The 20,290-nt window shown below is 56.4% G+C and overlaps 1 protein-coding gene across 20 annotated transcripts; it reads right to left on the bottom strand.

Moving 5' to 3' along the window:
* Window positions 1-1,120: 1,120 nt before the first annotated feature.
* TPM3 (tropomyosin 3) lies at window positions 1,121-19,849 on the bottom strand. 20 transcript variants are annotated; one of them, XR_003536796.1, is made up of 11 exons: window positions 19,691-19,849; window positions 19,218-19,343; window positions 13,950-14,083; window positions 12,981-13,098; window positions 12,659-12,729; window positions 11,234-11,309; window positions 10,690-10,752; window positions 10,450-10,519; window positions 8,612-8,690; window positions 2,833-2,953; window positions 1,121-2,286 (listed from the first exon to the last, which is right to left on the bottom strand). XR_003536796.1 is itself a non-coding variant. In XM_027699099.1 (11 exons), exons 1-11 carry the CDS (start codon window positions 19,802-19,804, stop codon window positions 2,876-2,878), a joined length of 993 nt encoding a protein of 330 aa, XP_027554900.1. In that variant the 5' UTR covers window positions 19,805-19,849; the 3' UTR covers window positions 2,845-2,875. The 20 variants fall into 20 exon arrangements, 16 of the variants coding, with proteins under 16 accessions (XP_027554884.1, XP_027554887.1, XP_027554885.1 ...); XR_003536797.1 differs by lacking the exon at window positions 11,234-11,309 and adding an exon at window positions 11,804-11,879 and having other exon boundaries at window positions 19,691-19,821; XM_027699099.1 differs by lacking the exon at window positions 1,121-2,286 and adding an exon at window positions 6,709-6,772 and having other exon boundaries at window positions 2,845-2,953.
* Between the last annotated feature and the right edge of the window lie 441 nt (window positions 19,850-20,290).

The following is a 20,290-nucleotide window of genomic DNA, read 5'->3' on the forward strand; positions in this document are numbered from 1 at the left end:
AGGGTTTGGGTTTTTTCAGGATGGTCCCTTGTGCTCTCCAAACCTTCTCTACCTCAGGAAAATGCAGCCTTCCAGTGCCTGAAGGGGCTCCAAGAGAGCTGGGTGGGGGACTTTGGACAAGGAGTGACAGGACAAGAAGAAATGGCTTCCACTGCCAGAGGGCAGGGTTAGATGGGATATGGGGAAGGAATTCTTCCCTGTGAGGGTGGGGAGGCCCTGGCACAGATTAACCAGAGCAGCTGTGGCTGCTCCAACCCTGGAAGTGTTCCAGGCCAGGTTGGATGGAGCAGCCTGTACCACGGCTGGACAACCCCTTCTGTGAAGAAATTTTCCCTAATATCCAATCTAAACCTCTGATGTAACCTGAGAACGTTTCTTCTCACCCTGTTACTTATTACCTGGGAGCAGACCCTGACCCCTCCCAGCTCCACCCTCCTGTCAGGAAGTTGCAGAGAGCACGAAGGTCCCCCCGAGCCTCCTTTTCTCCAGGCTGAGTCCCCCCAGCTCCCTCAGCCGCTCCTGGTGTTCCAGATCCCTCTCCACCCCCATTCCCTTCCCTGGAATTTCTCCAGCCCATCAATGTCTTGTCATGAGGAGCCCAAAACTGCCCCCAGGACTGGAGATGCCTCAGCAGTACCCAGCACAGGGGATGGTCACTGCCCTGGGCCTGTGGCCACACAACAGCTCGTGTTCACCTGTTGTCACCCACACCTTTGGATCTTTTTCCAGCTTTCCAGCCACTTTTCCCCAAGCCTTGGAGCCCTGCAGGGGGTTGTGGTGACCCAAGGACAGCACCTGGCCCTTGGCCTTGTTGAACCTCACACCGTTGGCCTTGGCTCATTGATCCAGCCTGTACACATCCCTCTGCAGAACCTTCTTGCCCTCCAGCAGATCAACACTCCCATGCAACTCATTGTCACCTCCAAACTGACTGAGGGACTCACCCCCACAGTCCCACATTTGTGCTCCAGCCCTAGGAAGACACTGGCAAGCCCACCTTTACCCTCTGCTTGGTCTCATCCCCAGGAGATGGGCACACACCCTGGCCTTCATCCCCACCCTCATCCCCCACAAGCCCAGATGGAGTGGGTCAGACACAGTAAAGCTCTGCAGCCAGCAGTGGTGTGGAAGGATCGGTTTTTATTTCAAAAGACAGTAACACAATTTTTCAATTTAGTATCAAAACACTGGATAGGGTTTTTGTCTCCAGATTGGCCCCTAAAACTGCTACAACCAAGCAGCATGCTCAAACCACAAGCTACACGATGCGAGCGCGGCGATACCGCGCTCACGCCTCACAACCACGGAACACCAGCAATGCACAGCGAGATGGCTTGTACCCAATTAAGACAGTAAGAGCAGTCCTGGCCAGGAGGGAAGGCTCAGTTCCCTCCCTCCAGGTAGGCAAAAACACTTCTCCAAGAATACAAGGCTGTTGTACTTAAGCTGTTAAGTGTAACCCAGCAATGAGCGGTGAAGCTTGGTGCACCAGCACTTAGTGAAGGCAAAGTCAGCCCCAGGGTAGCAATGGGTTAGAGGGGCCATGGCTGCTCTAAGCCCACCAGGAAAGGAAGTGGCCAACGGTGGGGGGAAAGGGACACAATCCTTGTGAAGGTTCAATTGTTCAGATGACTGGCTTGGCTTAAAAAAAAAAAGAAAAAAAAAAGTACCTTTCACACAAGTTGCTCCTCCCCAACACAGTTACCTTAAAGCTGAGAAACTGAACTGCACTTTTGGCAAACAGCTCTTGGAAAGGAAGTTTTCCCAACAGGCTTCCATCCCTAGCCTGGCTACTCTGACTCACAGCGAGCACCATCACACCCTTTTCCTGCCCTGCCAAAGCAGGGTGGCCCAGAGCCAATTAACAGAAGGTTAATACCAAATTTTAAAGCCAAGAGCTTTGAAGTGTAGCTCACCAGCCTCACACGATATTTGGAATGTTTACAATGGTTGCTACAAAAAAAGGTAGTTACAAAATGTGTACATCTCAAACATGCTCCCCAAACATTATTGCATTGTTTATTTCCCTTAATGATGCTGTTTGAAGCTCTGCCCAACCTGGTGGCCTTTAACCCTGGGGCAAAGGAGATTTGTGTTTGGTCAAGTTGGCAACAGAAGGTAAACTCTGGTGCCCAGGGTTAGAGGGCAGCAGCAGCTGGGCCGGCGCCTGGCATCGCATGGCGGAGGCGGTGGCAGGGATCTATTACATCTCGTTCAGGTCTAGCAGGGTCTGGTCCAGCATTCTTTGCGTGCAGAGATGCTCCTCTTTGGTGGATTTCAGTTTATCTGGCAGAAAGCAAGAGTTGAGAGTTACAAAACAGTGTCAGACAACCAAAACTCCTTTGCCACAGAAAGCTTGTGCCAGCCCCTTCCCCGCACGCTGCCGCAGCGATCCTCGGGCCAGGGTGACTGGCTGGGTGCAGCTGGAAGCTCTGAGGTTACCTGGCTTGTGTGTAGCCCTTGCCTCTCACACTGCTGGTGCTCCCAGTCAGCACAGTCATGGTGTGCCTTTAGCCAGAGCCCTCGGCAGTGTCTCACATGCAGGTGCCTCCGACTGCAGCCAGCTCTCCCCAGGGCTTCCACACCTCCACAGCTGACCCACATGGCCCAGCAAGGCACCCCGAGAGCAACACACACTTGGAAATCACCCCTAGAAGGTGGCTATGACCCCCTTCCCTCAGCACAGGGCAGGGATGCCAAGCCCAGCAGCAGGGAGCAGACCTGGCCTGGAGGGCAGCGGGGCAGGGGCTGGGGCAGTGACAGGCAGAGAGCAAGGGGCGAGGGAGCTGCACCCTGCCCGAGACTACAGGCAGCTGTGCAGTCGATTCTCACATGTTCCTTAAGCCAGGAGGAGAGCAGATCAGCAGCTAGTGCTCTAGGTAGGCTTTACTCCAAAGGTGAGCCCACCCATATCACTGGAGACGTCCACACGCTGGGACACTGGATAGACAGGCTGTTGAAAAATGTCCTTTAGGTACAGGCAGATTCCCAAAGCCACTCCCAACCTCCCCAGAGTCAGAAATTGTGCACAGAGAGAGAACAGTCTTCCTCGAGCATGAGCAATGGCAGCGTTTAAACACACTGCAGGCACCCAGGGCACAGCTTTGGGCTGTGCATTTTGGGACTTGCTGCCAAGATATCCATGAGCCTTCCCAATCCTTCCAGGGCCCTGCAGCTGCACTGGGGTCAGGCCTGGGAAATGACTGCTACCCCACACCTTCTCGGTTAGGACTCCCCTAGATGTTACACAATACAGGTGTGCAGTGTCTCACAGACTACAAGGTCAGTCATTTATTGGCAGAAGCCATCATTCCATGCATCAGGAAATCCTACAGTCATTTACCTAATCACAAATTCAGTTGTAGCAGCTTCAAGCAGACATAAGCCTAACTTCACCCCACCCCTCATTTCAGGGGTGCAGCCATTCTGGTTCCATGGAGGAGCCAGGCAGGACCCCCTGGACAAGCAAACAAGACCGCTCAAAAAACAGCCAAGTCTGGGGGTTACTTCACCAAGAATAGAGTTTACCTTTATATGTTAAAAAAAATGCTTAAATAAATTATAGGATGAATTCAAGTGCCCCATTAAAAAGCGGCAATTGCATAAAATTCGCAAGTCTGCCAGTCTTAATGATCAGATTTCACTGTGGTCCACAGCACTGGTGGTCGCAATAAGCTCATTTATGGGATTAGTGAGCCCCTTCTCAGTCACACAGATCATGCAGCGTTAACTTCAGCTCATTAGAGAGCAGGCGGTTTTTCTCAAGCTGGCTGTACAGGCGCTCTGCAGCAGTGACAGGATGAGGGAAACAAGAAGAGGAGAGAAAAAGAGAGAAAGGGAAGGTTAGTAGAGCACCAGGATGAGCACATCAAACCAGCTTGTCTCCATCCAAGGATGGCCTGGGCTATTCCCAGGTGAAGCTGGAAAGAACAAAGGTTTGTCTTTCTCTAATTTGTGCTTCAGCTCAGGAAGATCACAGAGGAAACCAAATGTGGGCAGCAGTGGAAGTGCTGCCAAGGATGTGCAAAGGCAAAGAAAGGAAAAGGAGACACCAGAAGACGAGCCTGCAGGCTGGGCTGGACCCCAGTAAGGACAGAGACCTGGGATGTGCTTTAAGCCTGTGGAGCACATTGCAGAAACAAGTCCTACCACAGCTGAACCAGGAGCAGCTTCCAGAGGGAGCCACACCACACTGCAGTAGGATTGACAGGGTCTGCACAGTGGGACAAGGACACCAGGAGAACTAAGGATGACAGCACCTCATCCCTGGAGGACCATCCCCTGAGAACACACCTGGTACCACACCAACCACTCAGACCAGACAGGTCTGAAGGCAGCAACTGCTTCCAGTACAGGACAGAGAAAGTTCTGGAGTGCAGGCTCCTCTTTTATATCTGCCCCAGAAGAACTACATGAGCAGGACACAAGCTGTCGCTGTCTCTGCAGCCATGGCTCTCCAGTCCTGTCCTTACAGCCCCACAGGGGTCCAGCAGCCACACGTGTCCTCGAGGCTCATGCCCAGCACATGTGTTCATGAGCAGTTCCAGGAAAGGAAGAACCAGTTTGGTCCCCTCCCAGGACCTGTCACCTCTCAGAGCTGGGTGGCCAATGTCCTGACACAACTGACCACCACAGAGAACCCGTTCAGCATCTCTCTCTGCCCATCTGCACAGGCAGGGTCCTCCCAGCCTGACAGCTTCAATTCCTGCATTTAGGGGAATTCCAGGCAGTGAAAAATGCTTACACAACAGCTTCCAGCCTGGCAGAACTGACCAGCACCAACTGCAGTGACACACAGTGTGCTGCCTGTGCCCAAGCAGTGAGCCTAGAGCACAGCCTTGGGCTTGGGCCTTGGGCTTCTCCTCAAATCCTTGTACTAGGAGGTCCTGAGCACCCTCTAAAGGGGAGCTACACCATTCCTCATTGCTTTCAACCAAGGAATATTTTGCTCTTGAACAAAATCTAGCTGGGTAAGATTACAGACAGTCAACTGATTCACATGGAACAGTCAAAGCACATTGCCTTCCCCGGGGTTTCAGCCCAGTCTCTCCAGAGTGACACCCACACACAGAGGGGGAAGTTCACCTTCAGCCTCACCCTCAGCTTCTCTCAGCCCTCAGGACCTGCTCCAGCTGCACCTGACTGTAGGAGAGGGCAGTAATGCTGATTGATTGTCCCTTCTTTAAAGACACAAGGGACCAAGGCAGAGCCAGAGAAGCCAGTGATTTCTGTCCCACCACAATCTGGAAGTTGAGGGTAGTTGTAGGTACACCCCGTCCTGGCCCACACCTTGCACAACAGCTACTACTGCTGCTAAGGACTCTGGCTCCACACTGGCTCTGAGCAGGTCAGCTGGGCACCCTGATGCCAGTCTCCAGCCCCAGGTGATCTGGGCTGGTCCTGGGTCCCCAGAGCAGCAGAGGCTGGGAGTGAACTGTGCTCAGAAGGACCAGTGACTGTCAGTTGGTTTAAGGGCTCACAGCTTTAAAGCAAGCACTGCTGCCTGTGGACAGGGACCTGATGATCCACCCGCACAAGGGAGAAAACTGGAGTGTTTGGCATGCATGACCTTTCCCAGACCTCAGGAACAGCTCCCCCACATGGAATGTTTGCCTAGGCTGCTACTCCCAGTGTTGGGCCCGCTCTCCTCTCTGCCCAGCCCCAGGGCAGCCTCACCAGCCATCCCTGCCACTGAGGGAGCCCCAGGACCTGGCCCTCCTGGTCAGCTAATCTGCATTTGCAGCACTCCTAAATCACAGCCCAGCTCACAGCAACCAGCCCGTACAAGCCCAGCAATCCAGTCAGACCAGATGCCTCCAAAACCTCCCAGGGCAGACGACGCATCACCCACCCACCCGCCACCCAGCGTGGATTCTATCCAGACGAGCAGGGAAAGGCCCTGCCACAGCCCAGCCTCAGATAACATCACTTGGAACACCACTGTGCAGAGCAAAGCCACCAGCTCCCCACAGTTTGAGTCAAACACAACAGGACCTCCCCGTGAGGAGAGAGGCACTTCTCAAGGGCAGGCTGCCATCTGCCACCCAGTAAGAAATCACAGAATGGGTGAGACTGGAAGGGACCATAGTGGGTCATCTGGTCCAACCTCCCTACTCCAGCAGGGTCATCCACGGCACAGGATTGCATGTGCACAGACGGTTCTGGAGTATCTCCAGTGAGGGAGACTCCACACCCTCTCTGCACAGCCCGTGCCAGCGCTTGGTCACCCAAACAAGAAAGGAGTTTTTCCTCACGTCCAGGTGGAACTTCCTGGGCACCAGTTCCTGCCCATTGCCTCTTGTCCTATTGCTGGGCACCACCGAGCAGAGCCTGGTCCATCATCTAACACCCTCCCTGCAGAGACTGACTGACATAGATGAGGCCCCGTTGTCTCAACAGTTGACAATGGAACACCAGGCTGGAAGCCTCTACACTGACAGAAGCCCTGCCCCTCCCACAGGACCCAGACCCCCAACTCCAGCTGCAGTTGGGTTACTGAGGAGTTCTAGGTTCTTGCTTTGTGCTTACAGGGCACAGTTACTGCCCCAAATCCCAGGAGAGTCAGACCATACTTTGAAATTCCTTACAGGAATGCTCCCTTCTTCCCCACCCAGACCTGGCACCAAAGACAGAGTGAGAACAGGTTGGGGCATGCCTGGGCTATCCTGACTGTCAGTGCTGTGGTGTGGAGAACAGAGGGGCACAAACCTGAGGAAACCACGGGAGCTGTCCTATGTCACCAGAACTCTGCTCACGAAGGGCTCTTCGGGCACTGTGGCAGACGAACCAATCCAAAAAGGAAAAAGTATTTGAGCAGCCCCCCCTGAGGCAGCACATACCGTTACCACAGGCTGACCAGTGTTTATCATACCACACAAGGAGCAACAGCGCAGCAGTGACACGCGCCAGGTGCTCACAGCCCAGTGGCAGTGCCCAGTGGAGAGCTCCATGCCACGCTCCCAGAAAGATCCTGCTGCCCTCAGCCCCTGCACAGCAAGGGGAGGGTTCTACAAAACGTGGGTTCCCTGGCTCGGGTGCTCACAACCCTGCTGCAGTGCCTCCTCATTCCTGAAGCAAGGGGCCTCACATCCCTCCCTGTGCACAGGCAGAGCCTCACACCCAAACCAGTCCTGCCTGCAGGAGATCAGCCAGAGCTCATGCAATATTTATTGGCTTCCACGCCTTGGCCTAGTGACTACCAGGTGTGTGACCTCCCACTGCAAGCCAGTGCTTGGCAACTGGTGCTGGTGAACACACCAGAGCAGGCACGAATGAGGAGTGTCTTCAGTCAGGCACAGCTCCAGGGTCTCCTGCTGCAATCCCCAGCCTCCCGTTTGACCCCACAGGCCCCGTTTGCAGTGCTGCCATTGCATCTGGGAGCCAGCAACACAACCCAAGGGAAAATCCAGCATGCTAGTGAGGTCTGTGTTCCACTGAAGGTGACACTAGTTTGAAGGCAATGCTGAAACATTGCTGCTAAAGCAGTGAGTGGTCACTAGAATCCCACTTCTCAAAAGCACCAGCCATTCTGTTCCATTTATACAAGAACTGTTTTCCTTAAAAAAGGTGACATCATGCTCGAGCAAGAGGCAAGAGAAATACAAAAGGAGCTTTATGGCTCCACACAAGATATGCAGATGAGAACAACATCCTCCCAGCTCCCCCGAAACAGAAAGGGCAGCCCCTCAGAGCAGGCAGTGTCTGGCACATCAGGTCACACAGAGGGAGCTTTGTCTGGGAGCAAGAGCAGCAGAACTGGGGGGCTGCTGCTGCTGTCAAGCTTCAGTGTCTTTACAGCACCCTTTCCCAGGGATGCCCTGTGCACAGTAACTGGAAAAAGGTACTGGAATTCAAAGTGAGATGAAGAGAGCGTGAATGCAGAGTGCAGATGTAGATCAAGCCACCAAGCAGAGAGACAAATCCAAAGTGGAGTTTGGAATCGCAAGACTTATCTGTGTGAGACAGAAGGAGACACTAATTTTAAGAGAAGCTTCGGTGTTTGTGCACAGCAAACTCTGCTGAGGCAGCTTTGGGACACTCATGTTAAGGCTCTTCTCTGAGGGGTGAGGACCCGTCCTCTCCTGGGTTAGTACAAGGACCACGCAGAGCAGCTGTTAGAGCAGCACCCACTGCAGATCTGAACACAAAGCTGAGGAGCAAAGTTGCAGAAACACACGAGTTCAGCTACTTCCACAGATCAGTTCATGATCCAGCCCATCTCAAGCCTGTTGTGGCAATTCCTAAGGAATCCACTTGAGCGCTATCCACAGCCTCTTCCTGAAGAAATCCCGAGACCATGGCCCAGTGGCTCCAGCAGACAACAAAGCTGCTTTACCTCAGGAAGCCTTTCCCAGCAGGACTGGGAATTGCACTCCAGGAATTCAAGTCAGAACCCTTTCAGGCCAGCATAGCACTTGGTTACGCATGCAGATCACGAGGACCTAGAGTTAGAGGGCGGCATGCTGGGGCGCCTTGGGCAGATCTGTAGAAGTAACCTGGGACGGCACAAGCGCTGCCGACTCTCCAACTACAGAAACCACAGCAAACCAAGCAAGCACTGGCGGCCCAGGCTGCTGAAGCGAGAGGCAAACGCCAGCCAGCTCATATTTACATGGAAGTCATGTCATTCAGGGCGTGGTCCAGTTCCTCACTAATTGCTTTGTACTTCAGTTTCTGGGCATAGAGCTCATCTAGAAGAGGTTTAGGAGGAGAACAAAAGGGAAACAATGAGGGAAGGCAGAGTTCTTCCAACACTCTAGGGCAGGAAAAGCAGGTGGGACTCAAGAACAGAAGAAAATTAAGTCAAATGTGGAGCTCTCAGGACTCCGTGCTCGTCCCCAACAATAAACAGGAGGGTTCCAGCAGCCTGAGGACAATCTGACCGGCAAGTGCCTTCCAGGATTACAATCCAGCTTTGAGGGGAGCTGAGCCAAGCACTCAAACCACATTAGCTTGTAAAAACAAGCTGCCCAGCTAGGTCAGCAGGAACCGGTGACAGGAGGAGCAGCAGGGAAGGGCAACTTCATCCACTTAGGGAGAAGCTTGCTACACCTAGGGAGGCACTGATCAATCGAGGTGCTTTCTTCTCACCTTGCGTCTCAATGCAAAGACTGGCTTGGGAGAAGTCAGTCATGTAATAGAGCTGGGCATCAGAAGGAATTCCCATCCTGCAGGAGGCAGTGAGGCAGGGCAAGTGGAACAGACCAGCCACACCAGTGTTCTCCATCAGATAATGGAGCAGACAGGCAGCTCATGGCCTCTGGGGAGGGGTGGGCCTGGAGCTGTGCTGATGCAGTCCTGAGCCCTGCAGAGCTGGCACAGGCTGCTGCAGCTCGGGCTGCCTGGGCTACAGTACAGCTGGTCATGCTGTTAACAGCCTCACAGAGCCTGGGGAGCTCTGTCAGTTGTCACAAACTAGGTCACTTCAGCAGCAAGGCTGGAGATCAGAGCCAACTCTCAATTAACAGGTTTCAAGGGGAGTATGCAGGGATGTGGTGGAGTTTTTGCAGTTCCCCATAGAAGTTTGTCCTTGATCATGAGGTAGCTCAGATTGCTGCTTGGCTGTGGTTCTGGAACAGCTCAGCTGACACCACTGCTATTTCTAGATAATAAAGCTCCAGACAGTAGGATGGGGCTTTGTATCTCCAAGACCTGGCACTATAAGACCACAAAGGCACACCTGCGGTCAAGGCAGAAGGCCTGGAAGGGATTTGGTTTACCAGCACCACCACTCCAGACACAGCAATCCACAGGAAAATCTGGCCACAGCCCCAGATTTAAGGGAAGCAGCTGGAATCTTCTTCTTCCGTGGCCTGGGGCAAGGTTCTGCAATGGCTGGCCTCAGGAGTGCTCCTGAAGGATTGTGTGAAGGAATGGCAGGAGGAAAGGAACCCATCCTTGGCACTGGCTGACCACTGCACTTCGTGGATGGGGCTGCCAGTGATTTAACCTTGATCCGGGATCAACACTGGGGAGTCTGAGTCTTCACAGGGGCTGTTTCAAGACTCACTGACTCCTGTGGTTGACTGGCAGGACATTGTCTGCAGCAGCCAGCATGACCTTCTGCATGCAGGGATGTTATTGTGACTAATTCCTGCAAGTTTAGGTTTTTCTTTCCTATGCCACTCCTTAAACTGGATTAAGCTGGAGCATAGGGATCTAGTTACATTCCTGAGGACATCACCACCAAAACACACCAGCTACCAGTTAGATAAGGCAGGTGTCTGGAAAAGGAGCTTGAGATCTGCTGCAGTACAGCTGGGGAGCTATTTTCAGAGCACATACACAGGGCATGACTCTTGCAAGCCTCACCTTGGAGGCCAAGTCAGGTCATAATCCAAGAACTGAGGAGTACAGCAGCCTCTGCACTCTCCAGCTACCTGGGGACAGCCTTCCTTAGCTCCTCACTCCTCACCACATATTCCTTGGTTTCCTATCACCAAAATGTACCTTCCAAATCATCAATGGTCTTCTCCAGCTTGGCTACAGAGCGTTCAGCAAATTCAGCACGGGTCTCCGCCTGCCAGATGGAAACATGGAAACATGGAAACATGGAAACGCCACTTAGTGCAACAGCTCTACAGCAAAGGGCATCAGCTTGAGGACATGGAGTCTCCCATCCTCCACGTCTCTCCCCCATCAAGCTGAGGGCAGATTACCCAGCTGGGCCATCCTGACATGGTCACTCACCTCTTTGAGTTTATCAGTCAGGATCTTTATCTCTTCTTCATATTTATCCTCTTTTTGAGAGTACTGTGGAAAAGAAGTTAGCAATCAGCAGCCCCAGGTACCTCCCACTCCAGAAAGCCCACAGCTACAGAGGGAGACAAACTCCTCACTGCAGCACACGTGCCCACAGAAACTTCCAACTGGGAATTGTTCACATCCCTGCCTGTGTCCAGGCAGGGTCTGGACTGGGTCAGGTAGCAAGTCCCACATCACGCACAGAACACAAACCTGGGCACAGAAAAATTCTCATCGTAACATCTTAGCAGCTTAAACATCCTGGCTGATGGAGTCTGCCCCGAGGCAGGGAAGGGCAGCCAAGCTTCCTGCACCCCAGCTTCCACAGCCCTCCACTGAAATCCATTAGCCCTCCCAGGAGAGCAAGCACAGCTCTCCTGGCTTGCTTAAGATTGCAGTTGCATCATTTCCATCCCAGTGGGTGCTCTGCTGTTCACACACCCTCCTAGCACTACAGCAATGTTTCTGGCCCTGGGACAGGCAGCCCTACCTTCTCAGCCTGAGCCTCAAGAGACTTGAGATTGTTGGTGACATTCTTCAGCTCCTCCTCCAGCTCGGAACATTTACTGTGGGGTTTTGTAAAGAAAGGGGGGGAAAAAAGGAAAAGAAGAAGTGGGAGGGAAAGACAGGAGACAAGAAGTGAATCCACATGCAGGGAAGACCAGGAAGTTCTTTAGGAGACTGTCTGAGATCAGACTGGATGGAACCCTGCTTTGAGGCACTTGTGCAGAAAGCAAGTTCCCTTTTTGCCTCCGAGCTCAGGTTTTAAGTATTCTGCCAGCACATGTACAGGGCACGAAGCTGAGCAGCGAGATGTGGACACAGGTTTCTGCCAGACCTGGAGTCTCCAAGGAGAAGCTGCATGTCTAGTGTGCTGTACAGTAGGAAGCTGTTCCAACGGACAGAGGGACAGCCACCACCACTCAGACAGGGATATTCATGGGCAGAGAGGACAGAACGTTCCAGGAGAGAGAAAGGCGCAGTTAAGCTGACGGGAGGAGCGTAGTGAGGAGACCACAAGAGTTCTGGTTTAATGGTTCAAGAAGGGAAAGGTTAGTACCTTTTCTTCGGCAACAGACAGACACTTCAAGTTCTGGTCCATCACTCTGATCTGCTCCTGCAGCTCCCGGCAATGACTGTTAGTGACGGTCACACAATGGCACAAGCCAGGTGGGGGCAAGGTCAAAAGGAGCACCAAAACCACAACACCATAGAGCAAAAAAGGGGGTGGGGGGAAAACACAAAAAAGTCATGGTCACAACATGCACATCTGGGCAGGAAGCACAGTGCTGCTGCTGTGTACACACCAACTGCGTTAGACAAGGCCCAGAGCACGGAAAGGTCCTGACCAGCTCCTCAAGGATCAGCTAAAGCATCCAGACATGTGAAAGAAGACCAGGGGATTTGTGCCTCTGCTCTGAGCAGAGGAAGTCCAGCTTGCTGCTCAGCAGTGCAGGAGCCTGGAGTGCTTACTGCAAATACTTGCAGAAGCCAGAGACCAGCCTCAGCCACAGCCCTGCCCTCAGCCATCCTGTGTGCTGCTTCAGCCCCAGCCCAGGAGGCCTCTGCTGCTTTAGGGCAAGCACTGTGCCCTGTGGCTACGTGAAGGATCTCGTGACTGCACGCACAAAGCAGTGCTGGTGAATGCTGTGGGGAGAAGGGCTCTCTGGCCTCTGTGACTGGGGAGTGTCTCCATGCGAAGGGGCAGAGCAACTACGCCCAAGGCAAATCACATCACAAACTCCTTGTCCTGAGTGGAGCCAATCCTATTTCAAGGAGGAGAGTGCTTCCAGCCCTTTCCTCTGAGGACCTAAACCCACCCAGTGCTTCAGGCCTTGTGTAACAAGGTTAGCAATGCAGTGTTAGTTCCCATGCAGAGGCAGACGTGCCAGTTACATGCCAGTGGACTACTCACGACTCTGCGAGCTCAGCTCTCTCTTCAGTACGCTCCAGATCTCCCTCTATGATCACCAGTTTCCGAGCAACCTGGAAGGGAGAATCAGAATCGAGGAAGGAGGATGATTTTGCACTTGTAGGCTGTGCACAGCAGTGAAGGGAATGAATGCCTGCAAGAGCTGCTGGAGCTGCCAGAGGTTTTTGGCCAAGCAGAGCACTGATGTAGCTCTGCTGAGAGCCAGGCCCTGCACCGAGCTTTGCTGAGGAAAGCCCTGTCAGCAGGAAGAGGAGTTGCCTCTCCTAGCCCAGATCAGCTGTACTAGAGCATCCAAGAGTCTCACCTCCTCATACTTCCTGTCTGCCTCCTCTGCGATGTGCTTGGCTTCTTTGAGCTGGATCTCCTGCAGTTCCATCTTCTCCTCATCTTTAAGAGCTCTGTTTTCAATGACTTTCATACCTCTGTCCAGAAGTAAGCACAGGGAGGGGAGGTGTGTAAAACAACCCTCGACAAGCCAGCCCTGAGATGAGTTTCAGAGCATTAACAGTGCTACCCTGGAACCACAGTGCTTCCTGACAAGCCATGACTCCTCTGAGTGCAGAGGGTGGCACAGGAAGGCAGATACCGCTGGGCTGATGTGAACCTCAATTGCTCAGAAATAACTGTTCCTTGGAACATTCCTCCAGCAGCTCACTGGGCTCCTGGGTCAAGGGAAGTGCGGTGCTGCTGAGAAGAACAACCCTGGCTGTCTTAGGAACTCAGCAAAGCCAAGTCAAGCACTTCCCCATCTGAATGCAGGAAGAGCCAAGTCCATCTCCATGGCAGGCCACCAGCTGGGTTGGGCTGCTCACCATGGTGTGTGCAACCGAGGAAGCACATCAGCCAGCTGCAAGGGGACCACTACCTGCTGAATCAGAGGCCAGGTCAGGGGACACCTGCCAGCCAGGAGGATGCTGGCAGCGGCTGCAGGAAGAGAGGCTGCCCCACCTTCACAAGGAATGGTGTCTCCAAACCCACTTATTTCTCCTCCCTTGGGGGCAGGAATGCATGGTAGCACACAGCACTTCCTTGCTCCTTAGCTTCAGGTTCCAAGACATTCAAGGCCATCAGCAGCCTCAGGTTCCAAGACACTCAAGGCCATCAGCATTGTTTTAGCTGCTCTGCGTAAGCAGGCACCGACTCCCACATCCAGCCTTGATGTGGGATCTCCTTCCCCCACTCTGGGAAGCCCAAAAGGTTGGATGGCACTGGGCCCTCAGTCAGAAACATATCCAAGATGTTTGACAGAGCGTGAGCAGGAGCCCTTGCTCACCTTTCGCTCTCATCTGCTGCCTTCTCTGCCTCTTCAAGCTTCTGCAGAGCCGTGGCAAGGCGCTCCTGAGCTCGGTCCAACTCCTCCTCTACCAGCTGGATACGGCGATTCAAAGATGCCACTTCTGCCTCAGCCTGGAGGGAGCAGAGGAGAGGACTCAGCCTGTGCAGGTTGAGCAGCTCAGGCAGGGCAGCTGAGCTCTGCCATTGGGTCAACATGGGAGCCCTAAGCAAACCTTCAGCCCCTCTCCCAGATGCAGCATGTTTAGCTTAACAACACTTCCTGCATGCTTTGTCCATGCTGCAGCCCTCCTGCAGCCTTCTCACTGCCAGCCTGAGCTGTCCTGACAGTTTAAGCCATAAACACTAAGGAGATGACTTGTGCCAAGGGGTGCCTCTGCAGCTGCTGGGATCCTGCCAAGCCATCCATCACAGCTGTTTATCCACCATGCCAGAGCGTGGTGACAGCTGCCACTTAGCACAGAGTCAGTTTACTCACACATCTGGCCACCAGTGAGCATTGCTTGAGGCAAACCCTCTCACCAGCAAGGCGAGAAGGATTAACAGGTTCAGGGATGTGCCAAGTTATGTCAGGTGCTGGCAGGCCAGGTGGGCCACCAGTGCTGCCCAACCCAGGGGCTCATCGCTGCAGCACCCACAGCCCCACAAGAGAGCCTGCCTTGCTCAAGGCCTCCTTCCTCCCAGTGAGTCACTAACAATCCAGAGAAGGAGCAAAAGACTCCTCCAGTCCTAAGACAGGTTGAGGAGGCTGTTCCCCAGCAACAGCCACCTCGGTTCAGCCATAGGCACCAGGAGCTGGTGAAACTGCTGACAGCCCTCAGGCATTTGCCAGAAATGTGACCACAGAAATGACCAGCAGAGATCAGGGGCTGTCCCATCCCCCGGCCACTGCGATCAGCCACAAGGCCCCTTCTCACAGCCCCATGCATGCTAACCCCAGAGACCAGGGGAGCCCAGATGCTTTGGGGACACTGACACCCCACTGGAGCCCCCTGGGGAGTTCAGAATGCTGCTCCCCAACAGGATGACAAAGGCAGACAGGGCTGTGGTCATTCCAGGGCAGTGCTGTGATCTTCTACAGAGACCTGGGCACAGGCACATGCCAGACAGACACGAAATACCCTAGCTGAATGTTAATAAAGCAGCCTACGCAGACACACTGCTCCTCACCATGCCGAGGAGGGAGGAGCAGAGCAATGAAAGGCGCCTGTGTTACAGTGGAGCCCAACACCAGTTGCATCCAGTTCCCGGAGGGGCTGTCCGAGCTCTCCCCCTCCTTCTGCCACTCTGGCACCCCCTACCACATTTCAAGACCAGGCTGGGAGAGCACAAGCAGCAGAGGAGCTCCCATGCAGGCATACCCCACTCCTCACCCAAGAAGCCCACACCCCTGTGGGTGCCCAGAGCCAGAACCTGCCCCGCCTGACGGGGAAGTGGTCTGCCCGAAGAGGAACACAACAATACCTTAAACAGAACTGGGAAGGAGACTGCCTGACACATATCTTTTGCCTATTAAAGGGGATACGAGCTGTTGAGGTAGATAACTTTCACCTTCCCTCTCCCAGGGGGTGGGGACTCGCCAGCAAGCAGGCCTCTGCTTCTTCACCCTCTGAACTGCATCACTTAGCCCTGACTTCCTGCAGGCAGTGCTTAACCCACTCAAAAACCACCGCTGCTTTTGAGGAAGTGCCCCACTGCAGAAGGGCCCTTACACCTCCCCTTCTGCTGCTCCTCCTTGGACGCAGCCAAAACTGTCAGGCTTCTCCGGGCCACGAGGTGAACTTCCAGGTGACTTCCAGGCAGCCCTGCTGCAAGTGGCACATTCCTGTTACTCAGTGCTTCCTTCAGGAAGGTAGCCCTTGAACCAGGGAGCACCTGGAGCCCTGCAAGCCAAGGGAGGAGCTCGCCCCGGCTTTTGGGACTCACCATCGCTTCCCCAGCCCACAGAGATCCAAGAGGGCTCCCCAGGACCCGGGATCAGCACCAAACTGGGAGCACTGGTTGGCTCCCCTGAAGGAGGCTCAGGGAGCTGGGAGAAGCACGCGTGTTCCCATGACAACGCTGCTATTACAAGGAGAATTCCTTATGTGGCTGCGAAAAAAGAGCCCAGCAGAGCCCAGTCACACAGTGCTGTCACAGACACGCAGCTCGGGCACTGAGGGGAGAGGGCTCAACTTCAGCAAAGTCACTGCAAATTCACGGAGAACCACGGATTCGAGCCGGGACTGGCCCCGTGTCACCCCATCCTTGTGCCCACAACACACCGGCCTTGCCTGTGCCCCCGGCCCAAGGGAGCCGGGCACATCGAGGTGGCCGCCCGTGTCACCCAATCCCCGTCCCCAGCCGTGCCGGCGTCCCCCGGATCTGCCAGCTCAGATCCTGCCGTGGTTGCTCCGTCCTTCCTTCCTTCCTTCCAGGCCATCCCAGCCAAGCCCCTGTGCCTCCCCCCGCGGCTGCCGGTCCCGGGGGCAGGATGCGGGGCTCGGGAGATGCTCCAGGGGCTTCGGCCCGGCCGCAGCCGAGGGACCCCGCTCCCTCCTTCCTTCCATCTTACCCGCGCAGCTCCGGGCTCGGGGCCGCACAAGATGGCCGGGGCCTCCCCCTCCCCCCGGCCGCGGTCAGCCCCGGGACACGGGGAACGGCGAAACAACGCCCTGCCGGCCCCCCCCGCTCCGGTCCCCGCTCAGCACCACGGGCAGGTCCCAGGGACCCAGAGAGACCCCCGGCCACGGGGCGGGACCCCCGGGGCGCAGCGGACCCCGCGGGACCCCGCGGGCGCTCCCTGCGGCTCGGAGCGGGACCCCCCGGCCCCGGGCGCGCCGCCACCCCGGCCGTGCCCCAGCGGGGCGGCCCCGGCGGTACCTGCTCGCGGTTGCGGCGCTCGGCCTCCACCTCCCGCTGCAGGCGCTCCGCCCGCTCCTCCGCATCGTCCGCCTGCTGCTGCAGCACCTGGATCTTGCGCTTGACCGCCTCGATGGTGGTGGCCCCGGCCATGCTCGGTCCGTCCGCTCCGGCCCCGCCGCCGCCCCCGCACCCCCCGGGACCGCGCCCGGTCCCGCCGCCCGGAACTGACGGCACTTCCGGCCCGCCCCGCGCGAGCGTTACCCGGGAGACGGGGGGGCACCGGGACCGGGCGGGGACAGCGGGGTAACCGGAACACACCGGGACCGAGTGGGGACACTGGGATCGGGACACACCGGGGCCTGGGGCACCGGGACCAGGGCACACCAAGATCGGGACACACCGGGACCGGGACACACCGGGACCGGGACACACCGGGACCGGGACGCACCGGGACCGGGACTCATCGGGATCGGGACCCACCGGGGCCTGGGGCACTGGGACCTGGACCTGGGACACCGGGACTGGGACTGGGACCAGGTGGGGAAGGGACACTGGGACCAAGACCAGGCGGGAATAAGGACACTGGGACCCCGACCTGGTGGGAAAGGGGCACTGGGACCGGGCCGGGGGGGACACCGGGATCTGCACCGCAGGCACCTGGGTCCACAGGGACCTGCCCCATATGGGCGTGGGGGCGCTGGGACCGGCCCCATGTGTTGGGGAGCACAGGGCCTGGAGGAGCCAGGCCTGGCCCCACACGGGCCCCCTCCATGGGGCCGGACTCCGCGGTGCCACCTGTCCCTCAGCCCCACGGGCCACATTTGGGGACTGCTGGGCCACGGGGGCTGAGCTCGGGCACTGCAACCCCCAGGACCCCACAGCTCTGCGGCAGATCCTGCTCCCTCCTCCCGCCCAGGACTGGGGCTGTGATTGCCGGGCTGCCGCTCTACTCCCGTGTACCAAACCCCAACATCTCGACGGCCTGAGCCCCTGTGAGAACCCTCCAGTCTGAGGGCAGACAGTGGTGCAGACAACACTGCCAAGATCAGTGTTCCTTGGAGCCAGGAGCCGTGTCTCTTGGTGCCGTGAGGGTTCTTGGAGCCCCCCAAAAGCTCAGTAAATACACCACCGAGCCCCATTGCTGCCCTCACTCCCCACAAAGCCCATTTGGCAGGGCTTCGGGCACATGGATAGAAGGGAAGGGTTTCAGGCTGCTGCCTCCCGACGTCCTCAGCAGCTGGGCAGGTGGATGCTTCAGGGCCACATTTACCTGGGCTGGCATGTGCAGCATGTGCAGCATGGCACGTTTCCAGGGATGAGGTGGGAACTGGAGGCACCTGGGAGGCAGCTCTGCCCATCCAGTCCCTCCACTGCCTGGAACCAGGGGAAAACTGGGGCAGCTCCGAGGGCCACCCTGAGGTGGCAGCAGCCAGGAAAAGGGGCTCCAGATACACACAGAGGGATCCACAAAGAAGCAAGTGGGGATGTGGTGACGAAAATGCCAATAGGGAGCAGAGGGAAGCAGAAAGGGTGTGAGGGAGGGAAAGGGATCCCAGAGCTCTGCGATGCCGCATTGAACATGTGCCGACTCCAGTGCAGGGATGGCACTGCCACTGTGCTGGGACAGGGGGCTGCAAGCAAAGCTGCAGGGTGACAAACGTCCCAGGGTTCCAGAAGGGCTCCAGAGCTCCCAAATAACACCCTGACCCACAGCAGCCCAGGTGCTGTGCCAGGGTTCAGACACTTCCCTGTGGGCACAGTGGCAGAGGACAGTTCCTGCCTCCTCTGCATCAGAGCTGGGCCCATCGAGGGAGAGAAGCTGCGGGATTTCTCCTGGCTCCCGCAGGAGGGAAAAGCTGCATCGCCCCAACACTGGACCCTGAGACATCCCAGCCCCACAGGGAAGTGGCCCCTGGCTGCCAGGTCCTGGCAAGTGATGAGCGGGGCTGGATGCCTCGTGATGGCTGCAGAGCGGCCAGTGGGTGAAACCCTGAACTGCTGGTGCCATTGTTTTCCTGGAAACAGCAGCCGACAATAGCTGGGCTCTGCAATCCTCACACTGCCTATGCACCTCCACCTGCTTCCCTCCTCCTCCTCCTCCTCGTCCTCCTCATCCTCCTCCTCCTCCTCGGCTTGACTCCTCTGCCCACAACTGTGATTCAGAGTTTCCTGGGGACATGTGTCCCACTCTTGAGGGGCTGCTCACTGCCTGGCTCTGCCCTCAGGACATGTCCTTCACAGGGTTATTCTCTGCTCCCAGACACCCACACAGCTTTGCTGGGAATGCAGTGAGCCAGACAGGGACCTTCCCGTGTCCCCAAGGCATAGGGAAGGGCTGCAGTCCCATCAGGAAGGCAAGGAGGGGAGGGCAGCCCTCAGCTTCCACCTTGCACCCCATACGTACGTCCGCTGCCTTCTTCTCTGCCAGCTCCAGCTTCTCCTGGGCATCTTTCAGGGCCTCAGAGTATTTGTCCAGTTCATCCTCTGTCCCCTTTAGCTTCTTCTGCATGGCAGCAAGCTCGTCCTCCAGCTGGAAGGGCAGTGATGTCACCACAGGTGGACGCCACTTTGGACCCCTGCACTGTGAGAGAGCCCTGCCTGCCCCATTCCAGGCTCAGCTCTGCCCCACAGCATCCCTCCTGCCCCACCCTTGGGACCAGCACTGCCCCACAGTGTCTGTCCTTTTCCCACACCCCACCAACTGGCAGGGGCTGAGCCCTAGGCAGCCCTTGAGCTGTGGGACAGTGTCAGCTGTGGCACCCTCATACCCCAGCCAGAGTCTGTGTTGGGTGTTGGGTCTGGGCTCACTGTGAGCTGACACAGACAGAAGCCGCCTCCCAACACCCCTGGGCTGGGGGCTGCTGCTGCCTGCCCTACCTGCTTGCTCCGCTCCTCTGCCTGCTTCTGCTCAGCCTCTGCCTGCTCCGCCCGGTCCAGGGCATTCTCCTTGTCCAGCTTCAGCATCTGCATCTTCTTCTTGATGGCCTCCATCCTCGCTGGGACACAGGCAGCAACGGGTAGCTGAATGCGGAACTGGCAAGGGGTGGACAGGGCAGTTGTGCTGCCTGTGCCCCGCTGCCTGTTTATCAGCTCTGCCCAGCCCAAGGGCTTTGCCTTTCTTGGGCTGAACCGCCTCCCCACCTTCCCAAAAAGTCTGTGCTGGGGACCCATTGTCCGCCCCAGGGGGTCTGGGTGGCCACGGCCTTATTTGGGCTCCTGAGGACAGCTGGAGTGTTATAAAAAGCAGTGGCAGGTCTGGGAGCAGGGGGTCCTGTATTGTCCCAGCTGCACCCCTGCCCCCCATGCAACAGGACACTCTGGCTGGTGCCACGAGGACACTGTGCTCCCACCCAGCGCTCCTTCAGGATGTTGAGCTGGGTCCATGCAGCACCAGCACAAAGTCTTACCCTACCACATTTGCCCTCCACCAGGGGCTTAGGGTGTTTTGGTGGCCCTAGGCTGACATTTACCCCTGCC

The sequence above is a fragment of the Neopelma chrysocephalum genome, unplaced genomic scaffold (genome assembly GCF_003984885.1).
Source record: "Neopelma chrysocephalum unplaced genomic scaffold, ASM398488v2 Primary Assembly neopelma1_137, whole genome shotgun sequence".
NCBI classification, from domain to species: domain Eukaryota; kingdom Metazoa; phylum Chordata; class Aves; order Passeriformes; family Pipridae; genus Neopelma; species Neopelma chrysocephalum.

Bases quoted from the DNA above. Each gene is read 5' to 3' on its own strand.
- TPM3 (XM_027699099.1), bottom strand. From the start codon at position 19,804: ATGGAGGCCATCAAGAAGAAGATGCAGATGCTGAAGCTGGACAAGGAG. The intron at 19,344-19,690 runs GTAGGGCAGGCA...CTGCCCTTCCAG, and splicing joins CAGAGGAGCGGAGCAAGCAG to CTGGAGGACGAGCTTGCTGC. The intron at 10,753-11,233 runs GTAGGGCTGCCT...TCTTTTCCACAG, and splicing joins TTGAGGCTCAGGCTGAGAAG to TACTCTCAAAAAGAGGATAA.